The following is a 22,915-nucleotide window of genomic DNA, read 5'->3' as shown; positions in this document are numbered from 1 at the left end:
AGGGACGAGGAGGGTTTGTAGCTGTTGTGTGAGCAGTGGTGTCCCCAGCCCTGCTGGGTGCTTTGTGTGCTCAGCTGAGYAGAGACACAACACAAAGCTCATGAACAGCACCCTCAAAAGGATTTCTACTTCTCCATGGGCATCTCAAGGTGCTACAAACTGTTTTCATTCCTTTCTGCTCGCCTCCTGCCTTCTTATGATTAAATGAAGCATGAARTTGGTCAAACCACTGGTGGGCTGCATGTTAATGCTTTCAGGCACCTCAGACCAAAAAGCCCTGCATGTTCTGTCATGCTTTCTGTGTTATATGAGCATTCCAGTAATACCCYGCTACCTTATCCCACCTGGATGAGTTCCTGCATGGAAGTTGCTGTTCCTTTACAAGCAGGCTCAACTTGGCAACTTCTCTGATAACTTGCTTCTTTTCCAATGTATTGCTGCCTGGCAATTTTGCAAAGTTGGATTATTTAGCAGTAGAAACCCACGTGTGCTTGCTTTATTGTGGAGAAGTTGCATTGAAGCTGCTCTGGGTTAGGGAGATTTTAAGCTGCAGCCAGACTGTCCTTTCAGGAGACAATTGTCCTTTGTGGAACTTAKGAGCCTATTGCTCCTTTCACACCCTTTCAGGATTTGATCTTAATCTGTGCTTAACTTCATGAAATCTTCAAATAATTCCACCATTGTATGGATAAACTGCAGTGATAGTAAATGTCAGGTCAAATATTAACCCAATAATCTTTTGTTTGGTTTAATCTTTTGACAGATTAAGCTGAACACAGGAAAAATGAGAGAAGGTTATGCTCTTTTGTAAGATTATTTTCTTTAGTCAGCACCTGTCTTCTGAGCTGATTCCATTTGCCATTTAATCAGCTTGGAGGGATGTTTGCTTACAGAAAATCATACAGCAGTAAAAGGAATTATGTCGGWGTTTTTACTCTTTGAACTTATGTGCATGTGATAGATGTTACACTCGAACACTTCTTTCAACTGCAGCTGGTTTGGACAGTGAGAGTAGTTCCTCATCTGAGAGGCAAATTAGTCAAGCTCTTAATTGAAGAGGTGACACTCAGGACAAAAATAGGGAAAATTTGTGCTTGGTTTCCAAATTGACTAACTCACTAAAATGGTGATTCAGTGTTGCAGTGTCAGTGTTGGAGGTGTTTGCACCTCTCAGTGCTGAGACTGAACACAGGATCACTCATACCTGGGTATGAGTTATTCAGTTTTCTCTRTCTCTGGTTACTCTACCATGCCCAAAGCCTCTTCAGTTCTTTTCTGAGCTTATTACATGCATTTCACTTCTGTAGTTACATCAGAGCTCATCTCCCCTTTTGCTTTAACTCCAAACATACACACAATTTTAAAAAAACAAAATACGTTGAACAATSGTTTACATTTTTGGCTGTAATTTGCCATGACTTGGCTCCCTCTTCTGGAAACGGGCACAGTAGCAGAGTGAATAAAAATACTTTACAGTTTAATTTCCTGCCCAAATAAAGGGAGGAAAGCCTCCAAGTAAATGAAAAGCTAACACGTGGTTACTACACGAGGTTCCCCTCGGTTTCTGCTTGCAGCAAAGCTCGTTGTATTTGTTTTCTCTGTAGGCAGCAGGTCTGTGTGACTGTGCCTGACTGTGCCACAGGCCTTTTGGGGAAGATCTCATTTTTTTCTGAGGAAAAAATACCAAAGCAAAGGATAAAGTATGACTTCATGATTTCTGCTTTTTCAGCAACCTCCTTTTCCTGGAGCTGACTTTGGTGTGTGAGGAATCTTTTTCCTATTTCACTCCCAAAGGTTGGCTCAATAATGTTATCCCTTCTGATGTATGTGGCAAACTGTTCATCAGGGAGCTGCCAAGGGATTCATGTTGGGAGAAGGATGTTTGAGTAACCTAAATACTAGTTTGCTAAAGACTTAATTCCACCAAGGATTTAGAGGTTTCTGGCTGCAGAGTAGAAGACAGGAGGTGTCTGCTCTGCACCTGCGCGTTTTGGTGCAGTCCAGCAGCTCTGATACCTTTCCCAGGGGCCATGTACGACCTTGCTCAGGCTTTGGAGGAGCTCTTCCATCCTCTGCCGACCTGAAGTTTTGCCATTCACTTCCAGCCTGCAATCGGCCACAGCATCACCTGAACAATACCTTAACAAAGCTYCTCCGCCTGCTCGTTCATGTTCTTYAAATGTGTGGGCTGAGATAACCATCRTTTTAATTATTTATTTCCATAAAGGAGTTTGATGATCTCTTTCAGATATTCACAGCAAGGCAGCGCCTCTATCCAACAGACTTAAGTTGTAACAATACTTATCCCTACTTGGTTCTTTTTTGGAGGGGAATGTCATACTGCCTTCTAATCCTTAAAAAGCAGAGGCAGAGACTTTTCTGCCGGCAAACCTGTGAGAGCTGCGGGAGCAGGGAGCGATTCCCTTCTCAGATACGGTAGCGGGAGGAGAGACCCTGGTCAGCCCTTTTCCTTGCTCTCCTGTCGCCGATGGGGGAGTCAGCAATAACCGGACGAGAAGGGACGAGCAGAACCGCCCGGTCCGTGGCTGCTGGAGGGGGTGAACGCCGCCGCCACTGACCACCACCTGCCCCGGCCCGACCCCTCCGGCTCCGCGGGTTCGAGACCGCCCGGGGACAGAGAGCAGCACCGGCACCGGGCCGGGCGGGACTTCCCGGCACGGCGGGCGGGGGCGGCGGGAGGCGCTGACACGTGGCCGCGGCCCGACGGGGGAGGAAGGGAGGGAGGGAGGGAGGGAGGGAGCCGGCGGCCGCCGCGATGTGAGCCGGGGAGGCGGAAGGCGCTGCCCGCATGGCCGCGGGGGGCGGCGGCAGGAATGTGCCCCTGGGCAGCGGCCCCCGCGACGGCATGAGGCGGGATGGCGGCGCCGAGCCCTTCTGGTCCAGGTAAGGCTGGACCCGCTGCCGGGATGGCCGCTGCCGGGATAGCCGCTCCCCTGCTTGCGGCGCTCTCCCGGGACTCCCCGCATCCCCCCGGCYCCGGTACCCACCGCATCCTCGGTCCCCGCCGCCCCCGCCTCCCGCAGCCCCCGGGAAAGATGCGGCTCCGGGATGGAGGGGGTCGGGCGGCCCGGAGCGCTCTTTTCCTTGTGCTCCCCGTCGGGATGAGACCCTCCTGTCCCTGGCTCAGCGCTGCCCTCCGGGAGGGACACGGTCCCACCGCCCCCGGCGGCTCCCGCTGTCACACCCCTCCGGACCCCGGCAGAGACGGTAGAAGCGAGGGGGAAGATAGGGAAATACTGTGAAAAACAGGGGAGAAAAAAAAAAAAAAAAAACCCAAAAAAAATCTATTGAGCTTATTTCTGGCCTGCAATCCGTGAATTAAACACAAAACCGTTATGAGGTTCTTATCGAAGTGTTCCAGCGGGAATGTTTGTACTATCGATAGTCATTCATTAAGATAAAGTCTGGAATAGGAGCTGGGCAGCAGCTAGACAGCCTGAACTGCTCATGATGTGAAGTCATTAAAATACTTAAAATCCAGTTAAACCCCAAATGACCACTTTTAACAGCAGGGCCACAGGCARAGGCAGGGTTACCTGGGGCGGTGCTGCTCTGGGAAAGTCATCCAGCACAAGACCTCAAAATTGGCCGCTTCTCCCGTCTGAGGTGGGGTGATACAATGATTCCCAAGTACCAGTGGGGCAGCTGCAAGGCATGGTCAGAGATGTTTTCAAACTGGAAGCTCCTGGCCTCCCTGTGCTTTAGAAATGTGGCTCGCTTTCAGCTGACTGCTGTCGGTGGCCAGCCCTGGCTCTCCCCTCTGCCCCTCGCCTTGSGGTGTCACCGTGGAGCTCATCCTGGCAGAGAGCAGCGGGACAGCCACAGGACAGGTGACACTCGTGCACTGCACAGGAACACGAGGCCAAGGGATGGCACTGCCCCTCCAGCAGCTGCTGGATAAGTTGGTTATCATCATTTCTGCTGTGGCAGCGGGCTGATTGTCAGCTTTAAACCGCCGTCCCCGGAGTGGTTTTTCCTGCAGTCAGAGATTGGGAAGGCTCCTCGAATCCACACTCACCTTAAGAGTACAGGGGTGGGTCTCAAAGAAGACCTTTGACACAGAGACACTTAACATTTTTTTCAGATTCTTTCCCCTTAAAGCACTTAGGAAAATTCCTTCTCTCTGTCTTCCTCTTGCTGACTTTTCCTAAGTCTTTCTGAAGTGGGAGCAGTAGGACCCCACACCAGATTTTCATGAAGCAAAACTTACATTTATATTTTTCCCCTAAGGAAAAAAAAAACCAAAAACATGTGACCAGAACAAGCCCTCCTGTTTCCCAAATCTGTTCGAAAAATGCAAACTACAGATAAAACTTTCCAAAACAAAAAGGATTGTGATCTGTCTGTTGATTAAGACAGACATTTTGAGTGATTCTGACCATGTTAAGTGCTGCTAATAATTGAGAGAATCCTGTTAATGGGAAGGAACAGCAGGATAACCCCAAGGCCCATCAGATCATTATCTATATTGCTGTAATTCRCAGGAGCTGAGATCATTTACCCGTTGTTTAGTGTAGACACGGGGACGTTTTATGGAGGTTTTATGGGCTAAATTGAACAACTGGGCAGGTGAGAAAGGGGGAGCAGAAAGGGGGAGTGATCCACAAGATCAGGAGAGCAGATTGGTCCAGTTGTGTAAAATACCTCATTGGGTGGTTTGAATTTAATTTGCTGGACGGTTTATAACCAGTATATGCAAATAAATAACTTTAATAGTCTCTAAGTAGTGAGTTACTGCCATGGTGTCAAGGTGTTATCAGGTGGGGGAATGACACGGGTTCTCCTTTTATGCTCCAACAAAAGACATGCCAGGCAGCCTTCCAAGATCTGTCAGTGCAAGGAGAGATAAAAGGTTATCTTGGCAGGTTTATTTTTCCATCTTTGTTCATGCTGCGTCTTCTTTTGTCCTCCCTTTTCTCAACTGGCTTTTCCTTCCTCTTCCACTGTTCTTGCCTTGTGTCTTCTCCTGCCTGCCTTTCCCAAACTTTTCTGCAGGTTTCCAGTGGCTTCATTATCACACATCTCTTCCTCTTCCAAGAAGAGCACTTGGGGATTTCTGTTTGAGGCTTGGAAAAGCTCTTCTGCTTATGGAGCACATCTGGACAGTTTGAGAGTGTTTCTTAATGTCGATCCTAACACGCCAAAGCAGGACCACTTGGGCAGTGGATGTGTTTAAGCATCTCTGAGGGAAGATCAAAGCAGTGACAAGAGAAATCASCTGCTGAAGGTTACACACAAAGCCACCAGCAGATCCAGCAGTGGATGTGGGGCTCACATTTCCGATGGCGCCTCCAGGAGAGAAGTGCAGCAGGAAAAAATCTGTGTCCTGGGAAGCARATTACTCCTGAAACCACTCAGCATCTCCCAGCCTTTGGCTGTGCCTGAAGAATGAGGGTGATTGTGGCAGCTCCTTTAAGCTCCAGAGATAAAAGGAGTCCAAGCACCAGCCACAGGCTGCTCTCCAGTCACCTGATCTTTGCCCAGAGACAACACTCAGTTGTTTTTTCTGAGTTCTGTGCCCTCATCTTTTGTCAACATGATGTTGCAGCTTTAGTTGGTTGGGAGGTTTTTGGTGGTTGGGATTTTTGTTTTACAAGTTCCTCTTCCTGTTTTTAGTCGTGGCCTTGCTGAGAACTTTTTTCACGTGGAAAATGCAGGCAGGGCACACATTTTATTCCTGGCTGATCCATGTATGCCCTCAGATCAGTGTGCAAAGCACGCCTCTGCTTTATTATTATGTTTTCTCACCACCTCCACCTGGGCTCAACAACTACTTCCAGCTCATATGAGCTGCTGAAATCTAATTTCATCTTTGCTTTTGCCCAAAGCAAGAAATGRAGAGAGGGAATAAACTCAGAGCTTGCTTGCTGAACACCACTTTGTTGCCATCTGCAGCTCTGTGGAGGGAGCTTGAGCACAGGAGGCGAACAGGAAGCCAACAGCTTTCCCAGGAAAAAAAAGCCCTGTGTCCTCTGTGCTGCTCTTGTTGGCTGTTAGCTGGATTGGGAAAAAAAAAAACAAACAAAAAACCCAACAGCCCTCTTCTAAACCCCAAAGCTACTTTTGACAGTGACAAATCATTAGCTTGGAGCTGGTCTGCAGCATGACAAAATCAATTTGGGTGGGGGGGAGAAAGGGGGGAAATACTCCAAGCCTCTCTTGTGACAAAGATGTTAGATTTTGAAGGAGAAATTGTTGAGAAAAATCTAAGAGTGAGAAGTGAAAGGGCTGTCAAACCGGGTTAAAAATAACAACCTGGGTATTATCTCCTGGCACAGGGGTGTCTGCACGGCTGCTGTGCTGGTGCCACATCAGTCAGTCCTGGCTGTGGTGGAGGTGATTGTAAATTAAAATTATAGGCAGGTAAGATGGAAAAGAGTGGTCTTGAAGGGGGATGATTCCATAGGGCTGGGAATGGTGATGAGGAGGGAAGTGTTCCCTCCAAAGGTGACAGATGACCAGGCACAGGGACACCACAGCTGCCCATGCTGGGGACATTCCCCTGTGAGGTGGCCTTGGGCTGCTGGGTGTCCTGTGTTTGGAGCTGCTGCCATGGCTGGGGGCTCGGTACTGCCATGGGGCTCATCCCCATCCCACCCTGGGGCTCATCCCCATCCCACCCTGGGGCCTATCCCCGTCCCACCCTGGGGCTCATCCCCATCCCACCGTGGGGCTCATCCCCACCCCACCCTGGGGCTCATCCCCACTCCACCCTGGGGCTCATCCCCATCCCACCCTGGGGCTCATCCCCACCCCACCCCGGGGCTCTTGCAGGGTCTGGGCAGTGGCCACTGCTGATGGCTGAGGGCAGGAGGGGTGACTCCTTGCTGTGCATCTCCCACAGAGCTGTTTYTAATCTCTTTTTAGAGAGGGGAACTGAGGTAGAGGTGCCCTCCCCGCGAGGTGGGCGTTGTGCTGGTACCTGTGCCCATCCTGTGCAGATCTGCAGCTCCCAATTCTCCTTCCAGTTATGGAAAACACCCACAGATCTTGCAGATGGCTTCTGGCCAAGAGCTGTTGCTGGGACAGGCTGTTCMTAGTCTCAGCTCTCTTACCCCCTGAAAATACCTGGCGCTGCACTCTTGCCTTGGAGGGGGCTAAACTGGGGTCTAATTGACAGCCTGAGCTGCAGAGAGCCCATCTCAACAGTGACCTGCAGTGTCTGCCAAAGCCCTGCAGGCTGGGGGAAAGGAGGGAAGCGAGTCAAGAGAAATAAAACTGAATAAATATTTGCTCTGTGGCATCTACTGGAGAAATTCCTCCAGCAGGAAAACACACTGCAAATAAAGATACCCTGTGTTGGCTCTGCTTCCACTGCCAGACTGCTCAGCTTRGTTTTGCTCCTTTGGGGATCTCAGGCATCCTTGAAAATCCATCCTAACCACTGTGCCCTGAATGGGGGATCCATTTGGTTGGTGGGAGCTGGGTCTCAGGGAAATCAGTGGATGCTGCAAAGCGAAGCCATTTCCACCCAGTGCCCAAGGCTGAGTTTGGAGGAGGAGAAGCAAAGGACATCAGACAGGGCTGCTCAAAAAGCCACCCAGGAAGTGTCATTAGAGCTRATTATAGTCTGGGTGGTGGCTGAGGGTTTGTGAAACAGGAGGTGTTTCTGGCTGCATGGCTGCTGTGCTCAGTGAAGAGAGTCTGAGTGAGGCAGGAGGGGATGCACCTGCAGAACCTGTGTCTGCTGAGGAGAAGGGCACGGGCTGGGCACTGAGGAGCCACCACCATCACACAGCAACAAATTTAATCAATGAGGTGGCTCCAGACAAGTTCCAGGGATTCACCTGCCCCTCTCTCAGAAGTGGCTGTCACAGGTAGCCAGGGTTGGCACAGGGATGCTCAGTGGGAGATGCCTGRTGTGGCTGGTGAATCAGGCGTGGTGGCACCAGTGACAGCAGCAGCTGTGATTTCCTGTGCTCTGGCTTAGACTGGTTATCTGTAGCACAGCTTCCCTCTCCCTCCCTCATCATTAGATTTAATTTGTTAATGCTGGTGAAGTGGAACTTCTCGGATGGCTGATGTCACCCACAAAAACTTATGTTTGGTTTGCCATTATTCCTTAGTTTTGGAAGGAGGGTTTTAACTCCTGCCTTTGTGCCAGGCCGGGTTCCTCCTGTGTAACCTCTGCTGTTGTTGTTTTGCACTGAGCAGAAMGTTGAGTCATCAGCAGCCTCTGTGATAACTATAATTAGGAGAAAATGCATTTACAAAGCTCTTTCCTGTGATGCAAGCACATCATTGTCCTTGCAGGGAAGTAATTCCTGCCATGCTTCCAGGTGGGTGTGAGCAGCCACTGATTACATTTGACACTCATATTCTTTGCGAGGATTTTCCTTGCTGGATGTGCCCACGGAGGAAGAGGCAGTCTGAAGCCATCGTTGTGTTCTCCATTTGTGAGCACAATCCCTACTGATGCTATTAAACCTGTGGGAAGAGTATATAGACTGAAGGAGAAGTCAAAGAGAACATGGAGAGTGTTTCATATACCCAGAGACTTATTTAGTGCTTTGGAAAGAAAAAGTAAAAGTCAAGAGAAAAATATATCCATGGAGTTTTGTCAGAACATCAGCTGGAGAGGAAATTTCTTGAGAGAAATGGAGTAAAGACTCCTTGAGATGCTCAGGTCTTCTCTCCATTTTACACCTTGCAGGGCCATACAGGGTTTAGGAAAAAAGAAAGAACTGTTGATGGGGTATCCCATTAAAATGTTCCTGTGCTTATCAGGGTAACTGCGGGGTTCTGAATGCACCAGAATGACTGGAGAGGCAGAGCTTGGCCCCACTCCAGTGAAAGCTCATAAAGGTCTCCRTTTGCTGCAGGGGAAAAGCACAATTGAGGAAATTACCTTGGTGGCTAAATAATAGAAAATACCTCCACACGTTAACAGGCTGCTGTGCTTTACTCTGTCACCTTGATTGTGGCAGGTTCAGTAGCTCAAATTTATCGTGCTGTGCTGCTGCAGATAACAGGAGAGATTATGGCCCTGGATTGGCAGCAGCCCATTTGGGCAGGGCAGGCAGGAATYGTCCCTGGAAGGGCTCTCTGGAAGGTTTTCCATGGCTGGTGATCCCCCACCTGCCCTCTGCCTTTASTGGGGGATTTATCCCCAAAAACTCCTGTCCATATTGTCCAGAAGCCTTTGGTTTCCCTGTGTTTTTCTGTAACAAACTGGGGTCAGTGGGAACCGCCGTTCCTGGAACTGGTGACTAAAAACCAACCCACCTTTGATTTTGCAGCAGCTGGAGATAAGATTGAAGGTATCTTTCTCTCAGGGTAAGCCCAGAAGGGACTCTCAGAGCATTTCCCAGTCATTTCAAATGACTGAGGCAGGTGAACCCCTGGTTACTCATTCCTCCAGCAAATACGTGAGGTTTGCCAGGTTCTGTGTTATTTTGTGCACTCGAGCGTGTGCACAGTAACAACAGTTCCAACCTTCTAAACACGAACTGAAACACTTCCAGTTCCTCCTGCCAGAGGTTAGCACTGAGCTGCTTATCTGCCTCATCAGGAAACAGCAATAAATCCACCTCCAGCAGGTTCACCTGCCTGCCTAGTTCTGCTTTTCATTGTTCCTTCACCTGGCCCCTGGGACAGCCCGTTTTCACCTTTATAAATGGGTTTGTGCTGTGTGGGATTAACCCACATTTATCATAATTCCAGTGCAGGGAAATAAACGCTCTGTTGGGTGTAAAAGGTGACCCGGGCTGTTTCCCACATGGAGAGTGGGTGTGTTTAGCAGGGTGGAAAGCCCAAAGGTTACTGCCCTGGTACAGTGAATTCCTCAGTCACCTGTGGGGCACAGCGAGTCTGTTTGTTCAGTGCTTTGTGCTCTGGCCTCTGGGCATAGGAATAATCAAATACAAACAGTACCAACAGTGGGTGTTCTTACTAAGCTTTAACTCTGTAATTCTCTGACAAAGGGGAGACCCAGAGTGGTGTGGCTGAGGGAAGGCAGAGGGGTTTACCTGCACCTGGGCCTGATATTTGCAGCAAAATATGTTTGTATTTCTTTGCTCCAGAAGCACATCATTGACTGAGAAAGGAGAAAATTGCTTCCCACTTGCTTCCAGCCCTTTTCTTGAGGCTGAGAATTCATGCACCAAAAATACATATTCTGTTAACATATAATGACTCTTACTATTTAAAGTTTCTTATTTGGCCAGGCTGAATTATTTTGCTCTTCCCTCTGAGCTCTTCAGCCCCATCATGTCTTGTCTCTACAGAATTTTTGCATATCCCTGCTGTTTAGGAAGGGTAACACACATACCAGTAGTCCTGGGGAGTGGGTAGGAATGCCAAATGACTAGTATTTACTATCAAGAGGTGTGTCTCTTGCTCCCAACCTCATGCCCTGACATTTCTTTTGTTATCCTTATCTTTCAAAGAACAGTTTTTTGTTTGATGGGGGGGAAAAACCAGGTTAGTCCCCACCTTTCCCTCCATGCACAGCTGTCCAAGCAGCCTGTTCCACCTTGCAGCCTGTGGACAGACCTGCTGCTGGGTCAAACAGTGTTTGGGATGAAGTTGGCAYCACTCCTGAAAGCCAGCAGGTGGGATTCCCTCTGTGTCAGAGCCGCTGTGCCCCAGGGGTTGTGCTGACCTTCATTTCATCGAGGCAGACTCTGCTTGCAAAACAAACCATCCTGACCCCCAAACTGTGCACACACTCACCCTTTTGCCACTCTCCTCTCCATCCTGCAGGCCCGAGTCCCGTGTGTGGACAGTGATGCTGCTGCTGGGGACGTGYCTGCTCTACTGTGCCCGTGTCACCGTGCCCATCTGCGCCGTCGCCCTCAGCTCCCACTTCCACTGGGACAAGAAGCAGTCCGGCATCGTGCTCAGCAGCTTCTTCTGGGGCTACTGCTTGACACAGATTATTGGAGGACACATCAGTGACCAGTAATGGAAATCATTCTTTGACCCCTCAGCCCCAGCCTTAGCAGTGCCACGTTTCACAGTGGTGAGGTGGAGGGTGAAGGTGTCCATGGGGAGAAACTCTGATTTGAGGAGGGATGTGGGTGGTTTAGACTGCCCAGATAGAAGCTGTGGATGTCTCAYCCCTGGAAGTGTTTCTAGCTATTTTAATTTGCTCTCCACAGATGATCTTTGTTTTCWGTTCAGCACTTCCAGTCTTTCTGCCCTATATTCTCTTGCAGTGTTTTCTCAAGCAAGTCCCCATACACTGTTCTATCATGTTTAGGTAAACCAAGTGTCTCCGTCGTATCATATGCATTAAAAACTAAACAATTTCCCCAGCTGGCTGCAAGGGAAAACCTGAATCATTACCTGCTTGAGTCCCTTTCCCCAGCCAATCTATTCTTAGAGAGAGGGCTTTCCCATGAAATCTTTAGTGASGAGCACATGCCTGGAAGGGGTGCATTATCCGTGCAGTGCACTGTGCTGTTTAATTACGGTTGTTAATAGCAAGAAAACATTCAGAAAAACCTGAATGGTAAAAGGCAGAGCTGATGCAAAGAGCAAATGGAAAACACCATCAGTGGTTTAGAAAAGCAGCAGTTGGGCTTCCACTCCATCACCATCAGAGGGTTGAGTAGCTCAGTGCTGTGGGGTCTCTGAGATCACTGGGGTGGGATGGGCAGTGCTGGCAGGAGGTGGGAAAGGAGGAGGTCAGAGCTGCTCCCCAAGGGCCAAGAGAAGAACAGGTTTGACTGAAAGGTTGCTCTCAAAAACAGGCTAAACTGGAAAGGGCACTTGAGTCCTGACTGGAGGACTTTGCCCTTTTGCCCTCCTGTCTTCCATAACTGTGTTTTCTGTCTTCCAGAATAGGAGGTGAGAAAGTCCTCCTCCTTTCAGCATCAGCCTGGGGGCTCCTCACAGTCCTCACCCCGCTGCTCACCCACATCACTTCAGCCCATCTGGTTTTTATGACCTCCTCCAGGTTCCTCATGGGGCTGCTGCAAGGTGAGAGCCCAATGTTGAGTGTATCCGTGTGTCTGTCTGTTCAGGGCCTTCCTTGCACAGGGGCTCACATGAAGCACATTCAGATTCAAGTCCCGTGGTTTGCAGCCCTTCCCCTGRGTGTCTGAGCAATTCTCTGCCTCAAAACTGCCTCCACATCCAGAACTTCCACAGGAAAAAAGACAGTGACATTTCTAGAGAGAGTCACTGACAAGTCATTCCCCTGTAGAGATCTCTCTGCCAGACAGAGGCTGCTGGCTTTGGAAATCATCCCTGGTCCCGTTTGATATTCCGCATTTTAAAACCCCTTTGAAGCACTCGGAGAAAATTGGCCCTTGCCAAARCTTGTGGGTAATTTGGTGTGATTTTCCTTCCCTYRTGCCAAACTGCAGCWCTGGGAAGTGCATTGGCACTGATGRATTTGTGGTAGCAGTGGTGATGATAAAATGGGATTACAGAGAAGGCACAAACAAACCTCTGATGGCAATGGATCCACTTGGTTTATTTTACATCCCTGTTTTGAATTCACCAAAGGTTTTACTGCTTTATCTCAGTGCTTAGCTGATGCTGGATATTTAAAATTTGTTTTTGGTTTGCCTGACTGCTCCCTGTTTCTCTCAGGGGTTTATTTCCCATCCCTGGCCAGCCTGCTGTCSCAGAGGGTCCGGGAGAGCGAGCGAGCCTTCACCTACAGCACGGTGGGGACAGGATCACAGTTTGGGTGAGCTCAAACCTCTGAGCAGCGAGTGGCACTCTCTGGACATGCTGTGTGATGAAATGCCATTAAATAGTTGGAGGCAAAACTCACAGCCCAAAGTACATGTGGATTTCACGGGTCCTCCAGGGCTGCAGCTGAGGAAGCCTCAGGCAGTTGCTGTCGTGCCTGTCAAGGATTTATGTATTGTTTTCTCTTTCTTTTCAAACCAGACTTTGAAGACTGTTTGCAACATTTAATTACTATGGGAAACAGCTCTGTTCAATGGAGGAGTGAGGGTCAGGCTGACACTGGTCACCTCTCCTCTCTGATGGGAAGAATAAAACTTCTCCAACTCTACTAATCTCCATCAGAATTTCCTTTCTAATTGGAAGGGTTAAGTAAAAGCCAAATAGGAATATTACTCTGTTGAATCACTTAGTTTTTCAGTGTGCTCATTTCTTTTGCTGTTTCACACATTCTCTGGCATACTGCACACCAACAACATCCTTTTCTTTCCTTGATTACCATGTTTCAGTAAGGATGAGGTCCCTTTGGGATTTTTCCTGCCAGAGAGGATCTGGCCTGAGATGCCTCTCAGGGAGCAGGACAGATTGCAGAGCCATGSTGGGATTGGTGGCAGCACCCACACAGTTGCAGTAACTGAGAAATTCTCCCCTGTGAGGGTGCTSAGGCCCTGGCACAGGGTGTCCAGAGAAGCTGTGGTTTCCYCATCCCTGGGGGTGTCAAAGGCCAGGACAGRGCTTGGAGCACTCTGAGACAGTGGAAGGTGTCCCTGTCCATGGCTGGGGGTGGAATGAGATGAGCTTTAARRTCCCTTCCAACCCAAACTATTTTAGKATTCTGTRGTTCMGTGACAGCAGTGTTGACCCCAGGGAGWCTCCCAWGGATGTGCACTCCAARCTCTTCAGCCAGGYCAGTAAATCCAAGGGTTTCTCTTGCAGAACGCTGGTGATCGGTGGTGCAGGGTCTCTCCTCCTGGACTGGTACGGCTGGGAAAGTGTTTTCTACTTCTCCGGTTTGCTCACTTTGCTCTGGGTTTATTGCACCTGCAAATACCTCCTGAGTGAGAAAGGTGAGTCCAGCTGAATCCTTGGGGCTCACAGTGCTCCTGAGGGTCTGGGAAYGAAGGGATTTCTCTCCAATATTTTCTGGAAATAGTGTGTGTTTCCAGGATCACGCCTGGTTTTACACAAAGGCCTTTTGTTCAGATGTCCTATATAATAAATACAAACTGTGTCTCATACAAGATCCCCAACCCAAAAAYGAGGATTTGAGCTCTTGCAGTGATTTCCTATTTCAAGTCCCACACTGGATTATATTATTGCTGASAGCCTGATCTGGCTCCTCAGTACTCTTTAAGCACCAGTGAAAACACAAAACAGAGCATGATCTTCAAAGTGGATTAAGCTAAAGCAGGACAAGATACTTACTCCAAACTAAGAGCATCTACACATAGAGCCTTTAAAAACCAGTTAATCCACAATATCTCTTCCCAAATAACTGTAATAGTAATTCCACATATGGACAAAGCAWTGCACCTGGCTAYAGCATTATTAGGGCGARTGTGGTGTGTGRGAGCCCAGCTCACTGGGAACTGTGWGTGTGCCTGGTGCTGCACAGAATCCAAACCTGGTCCCTGCAAAGGGACTTCTGGTTAATTGTAGAAGAGATATAATGTGGGTGAACGTGGCTGGATGAGGAGAGGTATGGAAAAATTTTGGTCGGTATAATAAGGGATTTTCATGAGCATTCCATGCTGGTAGAGCCAAAACCACCGAGGGTTAGAAGGAGATTAAAAGTGGCTGTACAACAGTGTTCCAGGGCTGTACAGAAGTGTCCCAGCTGCACACTGACCAGAGCTTTCCTTTGGGTGTTTTCTTCCCTGCAGAACTCATCATCCCCATAGATTWTTTAACGAGAAGCCTCTCGATATCCAAGCAGACCAAAGTTCCCTGGAAGCAGCTGTTCAGGAAGGCACCGATCTGGTAGGCAGCTGCATGCATGGGAGCATCTTCTTCTCCTCTCTGGGCTTATTTCTTCTGCCTGTGATTTTTGTCCACTTATTTATACATTCAGGAAACAGAACCAGTTTTCTAATTCCTTCTGTGTAAATAAGGAACTAAAAAGATAAGCCGAAGGTATTTTATGTTCTGTCCAGAGGACTGCCAGGCTCAAATTACTGKCAAAACTTTCCCCTTTCCCGGGCTGTTCCCCATGGATGAGTCCTGATATTTTCCACGGGTCTTGTTAGAAATGCTGATTGTAATGGGCTCTAAGAAGTGCTGCTCAGGGGCACTGGGTGGCACAGGCTGTGTTCTCATTGCTGGCAAACATCCTTTTAATGGCCATCYTTCCTTTGGGATGCTGCAGTGGGTATTAAAGCTCATCCAAGCCTTCCCAAGGGCTGTTTTAAGGCGAGGAGGAGGAGGAGGATGATGGGGCTGCAGGGCAGCAAACCCATTCCTGCCTTGAATAACAATGGAGCTGATAACAAATCCCTAGAAAACCCTAAACAACGCCTCTCAAAGCAGCAGGAGGGCTCTTGCAGGGCTGGAAGGCACCGGTGGGAAATGCAGTGGAACAATTAGCGCTTCAATTAACCTCKCCTGGCCCCGGGGCTGTGCCATGGGGCAGAGAAGGAACGAGCTGCAAGGAGGAAGCCACGAGGAGTGGTTATCTGTGATAAAAAAAAAAGCCTCAGGAAGCCAAAAGGAGTAGCTGTCCATGACAAAAATCTCAGGAAGCCAAAAGGAGTAGTTCTCTGTGATAAAAATCTCAGCTGCGGGGGGATTTCTGTTGGGAACTGAAATCCCGAGTTTTTTGAGTGCTCCATTTCCCACCCTGTGTGAGCTGTCAGTGCTGATTTTTTTCTCTCTCCTGTGTGTTTCCAGGGCTGTCATTATTGCCCAGCTCTCCACGGCCAGCACSTTCTTCACTCTCCTCTCCTGGCTGCCAACTTTCTTTAAGGAAACTTTTCCCGAGTCGAAGGTAGGATGGTTCTGGAGCAGAGGCACCACTGTTCAGGGCAGGATGTGCTGGGTACCTGCTAAAAGGGTTGGAGAGGAAGGAAGAGGATGGCAGAGGGATTCTCTGAGTGCARGGGGAGAGGCAGGAGRGGGTGGGAGGTTTCYCTGCKGGGTTAAGAGCTGAGGCACCCCTGCACACATTTTTGGGATCTCTCCAGGTTGCAGAAGTTGCTTTCTGGTTGCTTTTTTAGGGATGCTGAAGGGTTGCAGAGCTGGGGCACTCTCCAGGTAGGGAAGAGCAGGTTATATCGGGTTTTAGGCTGCTTTTCTTCTGAGGAAAGAATGGTTTTCAACTGGCACAAAGCTCRTGGCATTATGCTGTTGCAAATAACCACCATTCTCTCTGGGTTTTGTCCATGGTTTTTAACTGGACTGACATTGTACAGTCAGACCTGTTTATGAAAATGATAATTACCACTAATAGTGCATATTTCAAAACTACAAAAGCTTCCCTCCCTTCATGATATGATATTCCCTTTTTTTCAGAAAACCAGGCAACACTCATCTGGTCTGAGATCTGGTATTTTCCTCTGTTTCTCAGAAACTCACAGTCTTTTCCACAATGACTCTGTTAGGCTTTTACAATTTCCAGAGCTGCTTACAAATGCCTTTTCACATTAGACATGTAAAGCTCTTTATGGCATACTTGATATTTATATTAAAATCATGTGTTAAACCAGCAAACATATTGTTGTGACAAGATCTGTGCACCTCGAGTAATGTGCTTGTGCAGCAGTAATTTACCATCTGTTTGGCATTATATCACRGTGCCCTTATGTAAGATGCTCTATATAGTGCTCCTGCAGCTGATAATCGCTCTGGGCTGTTTAGAAATGGGCTCTGAGGCTGCTTGGCTTTAAAGGATGGATGGGAATCCCTAATGTGGGGAGCCTGTGTCACCTGCTGGCTGAAATCCTTTCTGCAGGTGAGCTGGGCAGCTGCCCGTGGCCACCTGAAGGTGATGGAGGGTTTGGTTCAAGGTGTTGGGATGAGAAAAAATCGGGATTGATGTGCTGAGCAGCCCCAGCTGCTGTTAAATGGGTGCTACCCCAAAAACCACATGGGGTAATATTGTCAAAAACGACCAGGACCCAAATTTCAAAAGYGTGGAAAGATGCTGTGATTTCCAGCATTAACAGGATTACTCAAAACCAAGATCATTCAGCCCTCCCAYACATCCCAAAACCAGACAGGAAGGGGAGATTCCTCTGCAGGATGATGGCTCTGAGCTGAGGGATGGATGCATGGATGGATGAGTGGGTTCAAGCAGCTGAGGGTGAAATCCAGCCCACTCTGAGTGCAGCTCCTGTGGGATCTGGGCACCAGAGTGCCCCTGAGCAGCTGTAATCCAGCTGACCAGTAATCGTCTGTGATTACAGCTGCAGCTCACTTAATTGAAAATAGGCCGAGGGATGTTGCTGCCCATAATGTTACCTAATCCTGCCATTAGAAAATCCAGCTAYGCTGCCTCAGCCTCACACAGTAACACTGCTGCTGAGCTGGAAGCTGGTGGAAATTTTGCCAGCAGCTTTGCTGGTGAGCCACAGGAAATCCACAGTGAGCTTCCCAGGGCTCCGTGGCTCCCCACACATCATCTGCTGAGCAGTAAACTTTGCCATGCTTAGTCCCTCTTTCACAGAGTCTTTTGCTCCCCCCTCCTGGATGCAGGATTGCTGGGGAAGAAGGAAAGACAACAAATTGGCAGATGTTACATCTCTGTGTTCACCTGCCCCTTACAGAGCTCAGAGTAGGGCAGGGTGCAGCTGGAGTTGGCTCTGCAAAGGGGGCAGAGATGCTACAACAAGTCCCGAGTGCTTATTAATACTCTTTTCTACATAAATTTCTATTTTATCTCAAAATATTTGTGAACAAACTCAGCTCAGGTAACCAATCTCTTGATTTTTGCTTCCTTTCAGGGTTGGGTGTTTAATGTAGTCCCCTGGCTGGTTGCWATTCCAGCAAGCTTGTTCAGTGGATTTCTGTCTGATCATTTAATCAACCAAGGTGAGAGCTCTTTTCCTCAGCTCGTCTGTGATGTGGGGAGAGGAYCTGGGTTGGAGGAGGTGGCTTGTTGGTAGGGAGAAGACCCAGCAAACAAACAATGGGAGATTCTGACACAAAAGCTGAATAAATTCTCCAGTGAACAAATCCCATCCACGTGTTTAGAACTCCCTTTGATCTGATTTGTCATATCCACCTGGAGATGAAATCTGGACATCTGAAATCTGCTTTATGTTGTAGTTTCCTGGCTGGAGAAGGAGGTGAGCTGTGCTTAACTCTGTCCCTTTTTTTTTTTTTCAGGGTACAGAACCATCACCATTCGTAAGTTCATGCAGGTAAGAGAGCTGAAGCTGTGGGAGAGGTGCATGCTAAACTCTGATTAGGTGTCAGGCTAGACTTTGTGTGAATCTGGGTTGGGGTTAAAGGTGGAAAAAGGAAAGGTTTTCWGGCTTTGCATATTGATTGGTGATCRATGTGTGAGAGGAAATCCAGAGGGAAACTCTGKCTGAGGAGCAGAACATGGAACAATGGTGACACTGAGCACAGTGAGGGCTCTGAAGGGATTTTCTTTCACAGCCTGTCCYTGGTCACTCCAAATGACCCCTCAGATACTGAGGAAGCGGCAATACAGGGGTGAACAGAAATAGAAATGCTATTGGGTGAGAACACAGTGTATCCTCTGCTCCACAGCATTGCATCCCTCTGGACAGACCTCTGACACACAAGGACACTGGAGAAAAAAGCCAGAAGCACCTGGTGCACACAAACTCATGCCATTGGAAAATGGAACAGTTTGTTCGTGGCAGGAGCTGCTTTCTTCCTTACAGACAATGTGCTGTGGTGTTTAATTTTCCCTTTTTTCCAGGTCATTGGCTCTGGCGTCTCAAGCATTTTTGCTTTGTGCCTGGGCCAGACCTCCAGTTTCTGCAAAGCAATTGTGTTTGCCTCGGCYTCTGTTGGACTGCAGACCTTTAACCACAGGTGAGGAGAGCCCTGGGGACAGAGAGGAGCTCTCCTGACACTTTGGGCTCTTGGAGGAGCCTCCATCCTGACGGAGAGCAAGAACTGGCACTTGTCTGAGTGTTGTGTTGGGGATCCTGTGAGGCTGGGGGAGTTCAGGGCCCTGTGGAAATGATCCAGCAAWGATCCAGCAATGATCCTTCCCCTCTGCCATGGGGAAGGGCTCRGAGCAGCCGGTGTCAGGGAGATGGAGCAGGAGGGGAATTGCATTTTGGTCCCTCTGAACACTTTGAGTTGAATTGTTTTCTTTCTGATACTTGCTTCACTCTCAGCTTCTTCTTTCTTCTGCCATTTCTTGTCCAGGACCTTGTGTCTGACAAAGCAAATTGTGTAAATGATGGAAAGCAGTCGTGTTCCATTCAAACTGCCATTTATTTTCCCTGCTCTGTTTCTCACCAGTGGCATTTCAGTGAACGTGCAGGACCTGGCCCCCTCGTGTGCTGGCTTGCTGTTTGGTAAGGATTCTGTGGGGTTTCTATGCTAGACAGGTGGCAATTGTGAGGGGAACATGGTCACCAGCATCAGGGTTTGAGCAGCTTTGAGTGTCTGCTCKGTGTGTGCAGTCTCAGCTCCTTCTGTGCCACTGCTGGGGGCAGATAACAGCACCGAAGTGCCTTTTTTAGATCAGTCAGGAGCTCAGCACACCCAGGGATGGGCTCAGGGGGTGCCAGTGGTCTCTGCAGCTGCCCAGAGAAGCTGTGGCTGCCCCATCCATGGAAATGTTCAGGGTCAAGCTGGACAGGCCTTGGAGTAGGGCTGGTGTGTGATGTCTCTGCTCATGGCTGGGGGGTGGAATGAGATGAGCTTTAAATCCATCCCCACCCAAACCAGGCTGTGATTCTGTGATCAGAAAGGCATTTTGCCCAATGTGCAGACAGGGAGTTTGTGGGAACCATGACAAAGCCACTGGTACCTGTGGGTTTCCACAATTTCTTTTCACTGTTTCTTTCTCTCCCTTCCAGGGGTTGCCAATACAGGTGGAGCCCTCCTAGGTAAAATACCTCCCTGCAGCTCCTCCTTTCCTGGGGAGCCTCTCCCCACATTGGGCAGCATCCAGCCCTGAGCTTTTGCATGTTTTTCTCTTCCCTCTGGGTGCAGGTGTGATCTGTGTGTACCTGGCTGGGTGCCTGATTGAGACCACGGGCTCCTGGAATTCTGTTTTCAACCTGGTGGCTGCTGTGAACAGCATTGGGCTCTGCACATTCCTCCTGTTTGGAGAGGCCCAGAGGGTGGACACGGACTCTGTGTACGTGGATCTCTAGGGATGAGCCCAGGRAGCAGCTGAAGGACAGGAGAATGTCACATCTATGGGTCGTTCTTGCAAAGTGCCAAAGAACTTCTTTTTTTTGGTTTGTTTTTAGGTGTTTTAACAGGAAAAAAAGAGTGCTGAAACCGAGTACATAATGGGTCTGGATGGAACCCATGGGAGAAAAGGAATTTAGAGTTCATTTTTTTTGCTCAGGGCGTAGCTGGTGGCTTGCAGAGCCATCCAGCTCAACATCTGCAGTGAGGATACGGTCTGTGGCACCAGTTTGTCCCAGTCTGTGTCCAGTGGACACACACCCATGTGGCCAAAGCAGCTCTCATGGCTGTAGCCCAAGGCTGCTGTGGTTCCATGCCCTGCTGAGGGGAGTGGAGCCCCTTGCTCTGCTGTCCTGGRGCTGCTGTGCCACCGTGTCCTCTGAGGTGTGGAAGGGACATCCCCACAGGACCTCTGACCTCAACCCCCGCGTGTGCCTTCGTCCTTCATCCTCTCAGCAGCTCCATCCAGGTTAGCAGGGCTGTGAGGTGAATCCCAGGCTTCCCTTCAGGGGTTTTTGTGTGCCGTGGGTCCAGGGCTGTGTCAGTGCTGCTGTCACCAAGCCTGGAGGTGACACTGAGCTCAGGGCACCGAGCCAAGCTGGCTTTGCTCAAAGACTTGAGCTCTSCCTCCTCTCCCTGATGGCTTCACCCCATCCCTGAGCCCAGGTGGAGCAGCTCCACCATGAGATCMGAGCTGAGCTGGGCTGACCTTGCAGTGCAGCAGCAGCAGAGGAATCTCCCTGGAGCTGTTTTGTCAGATGCTGTGGATGCATGGGAAGAGCCAGTCACACTCTGTGCTGTGGATCTACAGCTCCCAAATGCTTTCTGCATGATTGGATGTGTCCTCCTCGTGCTCTCAAAGGGCTGAGGGAGACTTTCCAAAGAGCTTGGCATGGGCAGGTTTTGTTTTTATGTTAAGCATAAATCAAATTTCTGCACCGGGAACCCACCTCCCTGTGGTTCTCTGTGTCAGAGGGAAATACTTGGCTGTGGACACCTCTGAGCCTGAATGTCTTAAGTTATTTATAAATAGGTTAAAATTTAAGCACCAAATCCTATATTTTATGTACTTGAGGCCTGATGCTGCATGCTTGTTTCGAGTGGTGCTCCCACCAAATCCAACCCTGTTTCTCAAAGGGGAACATCCACCAGCCTCCAGTGTTTGGTTTTGTGGGATCAATTTGAAACGAGAATTTCATATTAAAGCAATTCATTGCTTCTCCCACCCCTTCCTTGAAGCCTGAAAGGATGTCTTGGGTTTCTCTAATCCTTACCAGAAAATTCAGGCTGAGGAGCAGATTTCCCAAGGACCCTGCAGTGCAGGAAAGCTATAGGTTCAGGTTAAAAAAAAACAAAAAAACGATTACCCTCTTTCTCACCTTTTGTTTTGGCCAAATTTCTTCTTGGAAGACCTATTGGAGCCATGCTAAGTTTCTGAATAGCCTGGTTTGTAGTGAAAGCACTGACAGCCTTTTAATTGCAGAGACACTAATGGAGATCACTGAGCTGAGCTGAGCCACTTACCGGGCAGATTTAGAGATAAGGATGCAACTGCCTGATGTCTTCCCAAGAGAATAAAGAATCAATGTGGCCTGATGAGGATGGAGAGATAAGAAAGCATTTTTTTTTCTCCTTCTGTGCTCTTTTTTTTTTCTCTAAAAGGCAGTTTGGTACCATAGGTAGGACCCTGTATCCCGGGTGCTGCAGAGCTGGGACCTGGGAAGGCTGCTGGGATCTTAAAATCAGTGGTTAAATTGGGAAGAACACCCAGTAACAGCAAACACAAACACAGCCAGGCTTGCCARAGAGGCCCGAGGCTGTGCAGCCATCTCTGTCAGCTTTGTCCAGCCTGAGCAGATTGCTTGCATGGCCTTTTTCTAATGACCCAGAAAAAAAAAAAAAAACACCATAGGTTTAGTGGGTTTTTTTTTAGTATTTTCCCTGTCCACCACACTCCATTCAGTGTTGCAGGTCAGGGGCAYGAGGATTCAATTCTGGTTCTCTTTGGTGGCTGCAGCATTTCTTGTGGAGGAATTGATGAATTTAAATCACTCACATTTGAATGGGGCAGTTTGGCAACCCCTTGGATGTGCCAGCTGGGAAATTTGGAACTGCTCCTCAAAGGRAAGTGTTTGGCTGTGCCTGCTCTGTGGATCCAGCGAACATTCCAGCGGGCTGTTTCTGAACTGGCTAATAAGTTAAATATTTGACCTMCACTTGAGGCTTAGGTTTCATTATCATCGAACCTCCTTGGTGAAGTACTGAAACCATTTTGCATCTCTGTACTGTTATTTGTTTAAGCCAAAGCTTGCGGTCTGCGAGTTTTTGTTATGGAAGGACCTAAAAAAAAAATAAAAATAAAGGCAGCGAATTATTTGCAAACTGTGTTTTTCCTCTGACTGCAGAGGTGTTAATTTGTGTGATCAGTGAGGGGCAGAGAAGTATATTTGATGTGATTAATTCCCTGGGGGAGGCCGTGCTGGGAGAGTATCTGGGCTGGCAGATTTTCACAGCATCCTCACGTGTACTTGCACATCGGAGTTCATCCAGCTACATCTTTTCCCTGATTTCGGGAAAATGACTGAAAAGCTGCYTTCAGCAGAGCTGCGGTCAGTGCAGCAGCAGGAGACATGACCCAAGATCCCTTTTAAAAGTGCTGACACAAACAAAGTGATTCTTAGGGGAGGTGAATTACACCCAACAGACGATCACCTTCCGCATGGAGATCGTGCTAAAAAAAAAACAAAAAACCCCACATTGCCAACTTTTTTAATATCCTCGCTGATCGGTTCGAACAGATGCCAACAGAGGGAGCTGTGAGATCTGGGATGTGGCAGCTCCTGAGCAGAGCTGCCGAGCCGGTCCTGGCACATCTGGCACAGCTGGCACGGGTGCCTGTGGATGG

The 22,915-nt window shown here is 48.8% G+C and overlaps 1 protein-coding gene across 1 annotated transcript; it reads left to right on the top strand.

The window, feature by feature from the left end:
* The first annotated feature begins 2,759 nt into the window (after positions 1-2,759).
* SLC17A9 (solute carrier family 17 member 9) lies at positions 2,760-22,376 on the top strand. Its single transcript, XM_057378316.1, has 13 exons — positions 2,760-2,904; positions 10,726-10,923; positions 11,807-11,946; positions 12,565-12,664; positions 13,603-13,733; positions 14,550-14,646; positions 15,553-15,649; positions 17,604-17,691; positions 17,989-18,023; positions 18,554-18,669; positions 19,108-19,163; positions 19,671-19,700; positions 19,807-22,376. Exons 1-13 carry the CDS (start codon positions 2,810-2,812, stop codon positions 19,968-19,970), a joined length of 1,347 nt encoding a protein of 448 aa, XP_057234299.1. The 5' UTR covers positions 2,760-2,809; the 3' UTR covers positions 19,971-22,376.
* The last annotated feature ends 539 nt before the right edge of the window (positions 22,377-22,915 follow it).

This window comes from Malurus melanocephalus, unplaced genomic scaffold (assembly GCF_030028575.1).
Source record: "Malurus melanocephalus ecotype Western Australia unplaced genomic scaffold, MMel_1.1 scaffold_353, whole genome shotgun sequence".
Taxonomy (NCBI): domain Eukaryota; kingdom Metazoa; phylum Chordata; class Aves; order Passeriformes; family Maluridae; genus Malurus; species Malurus melanocephalus.
The sequence above is the reverse complement of the archived record's forward strand: the minus strand, read 5'-3'. Positions and strand labels throughout refer to the sequence as shown.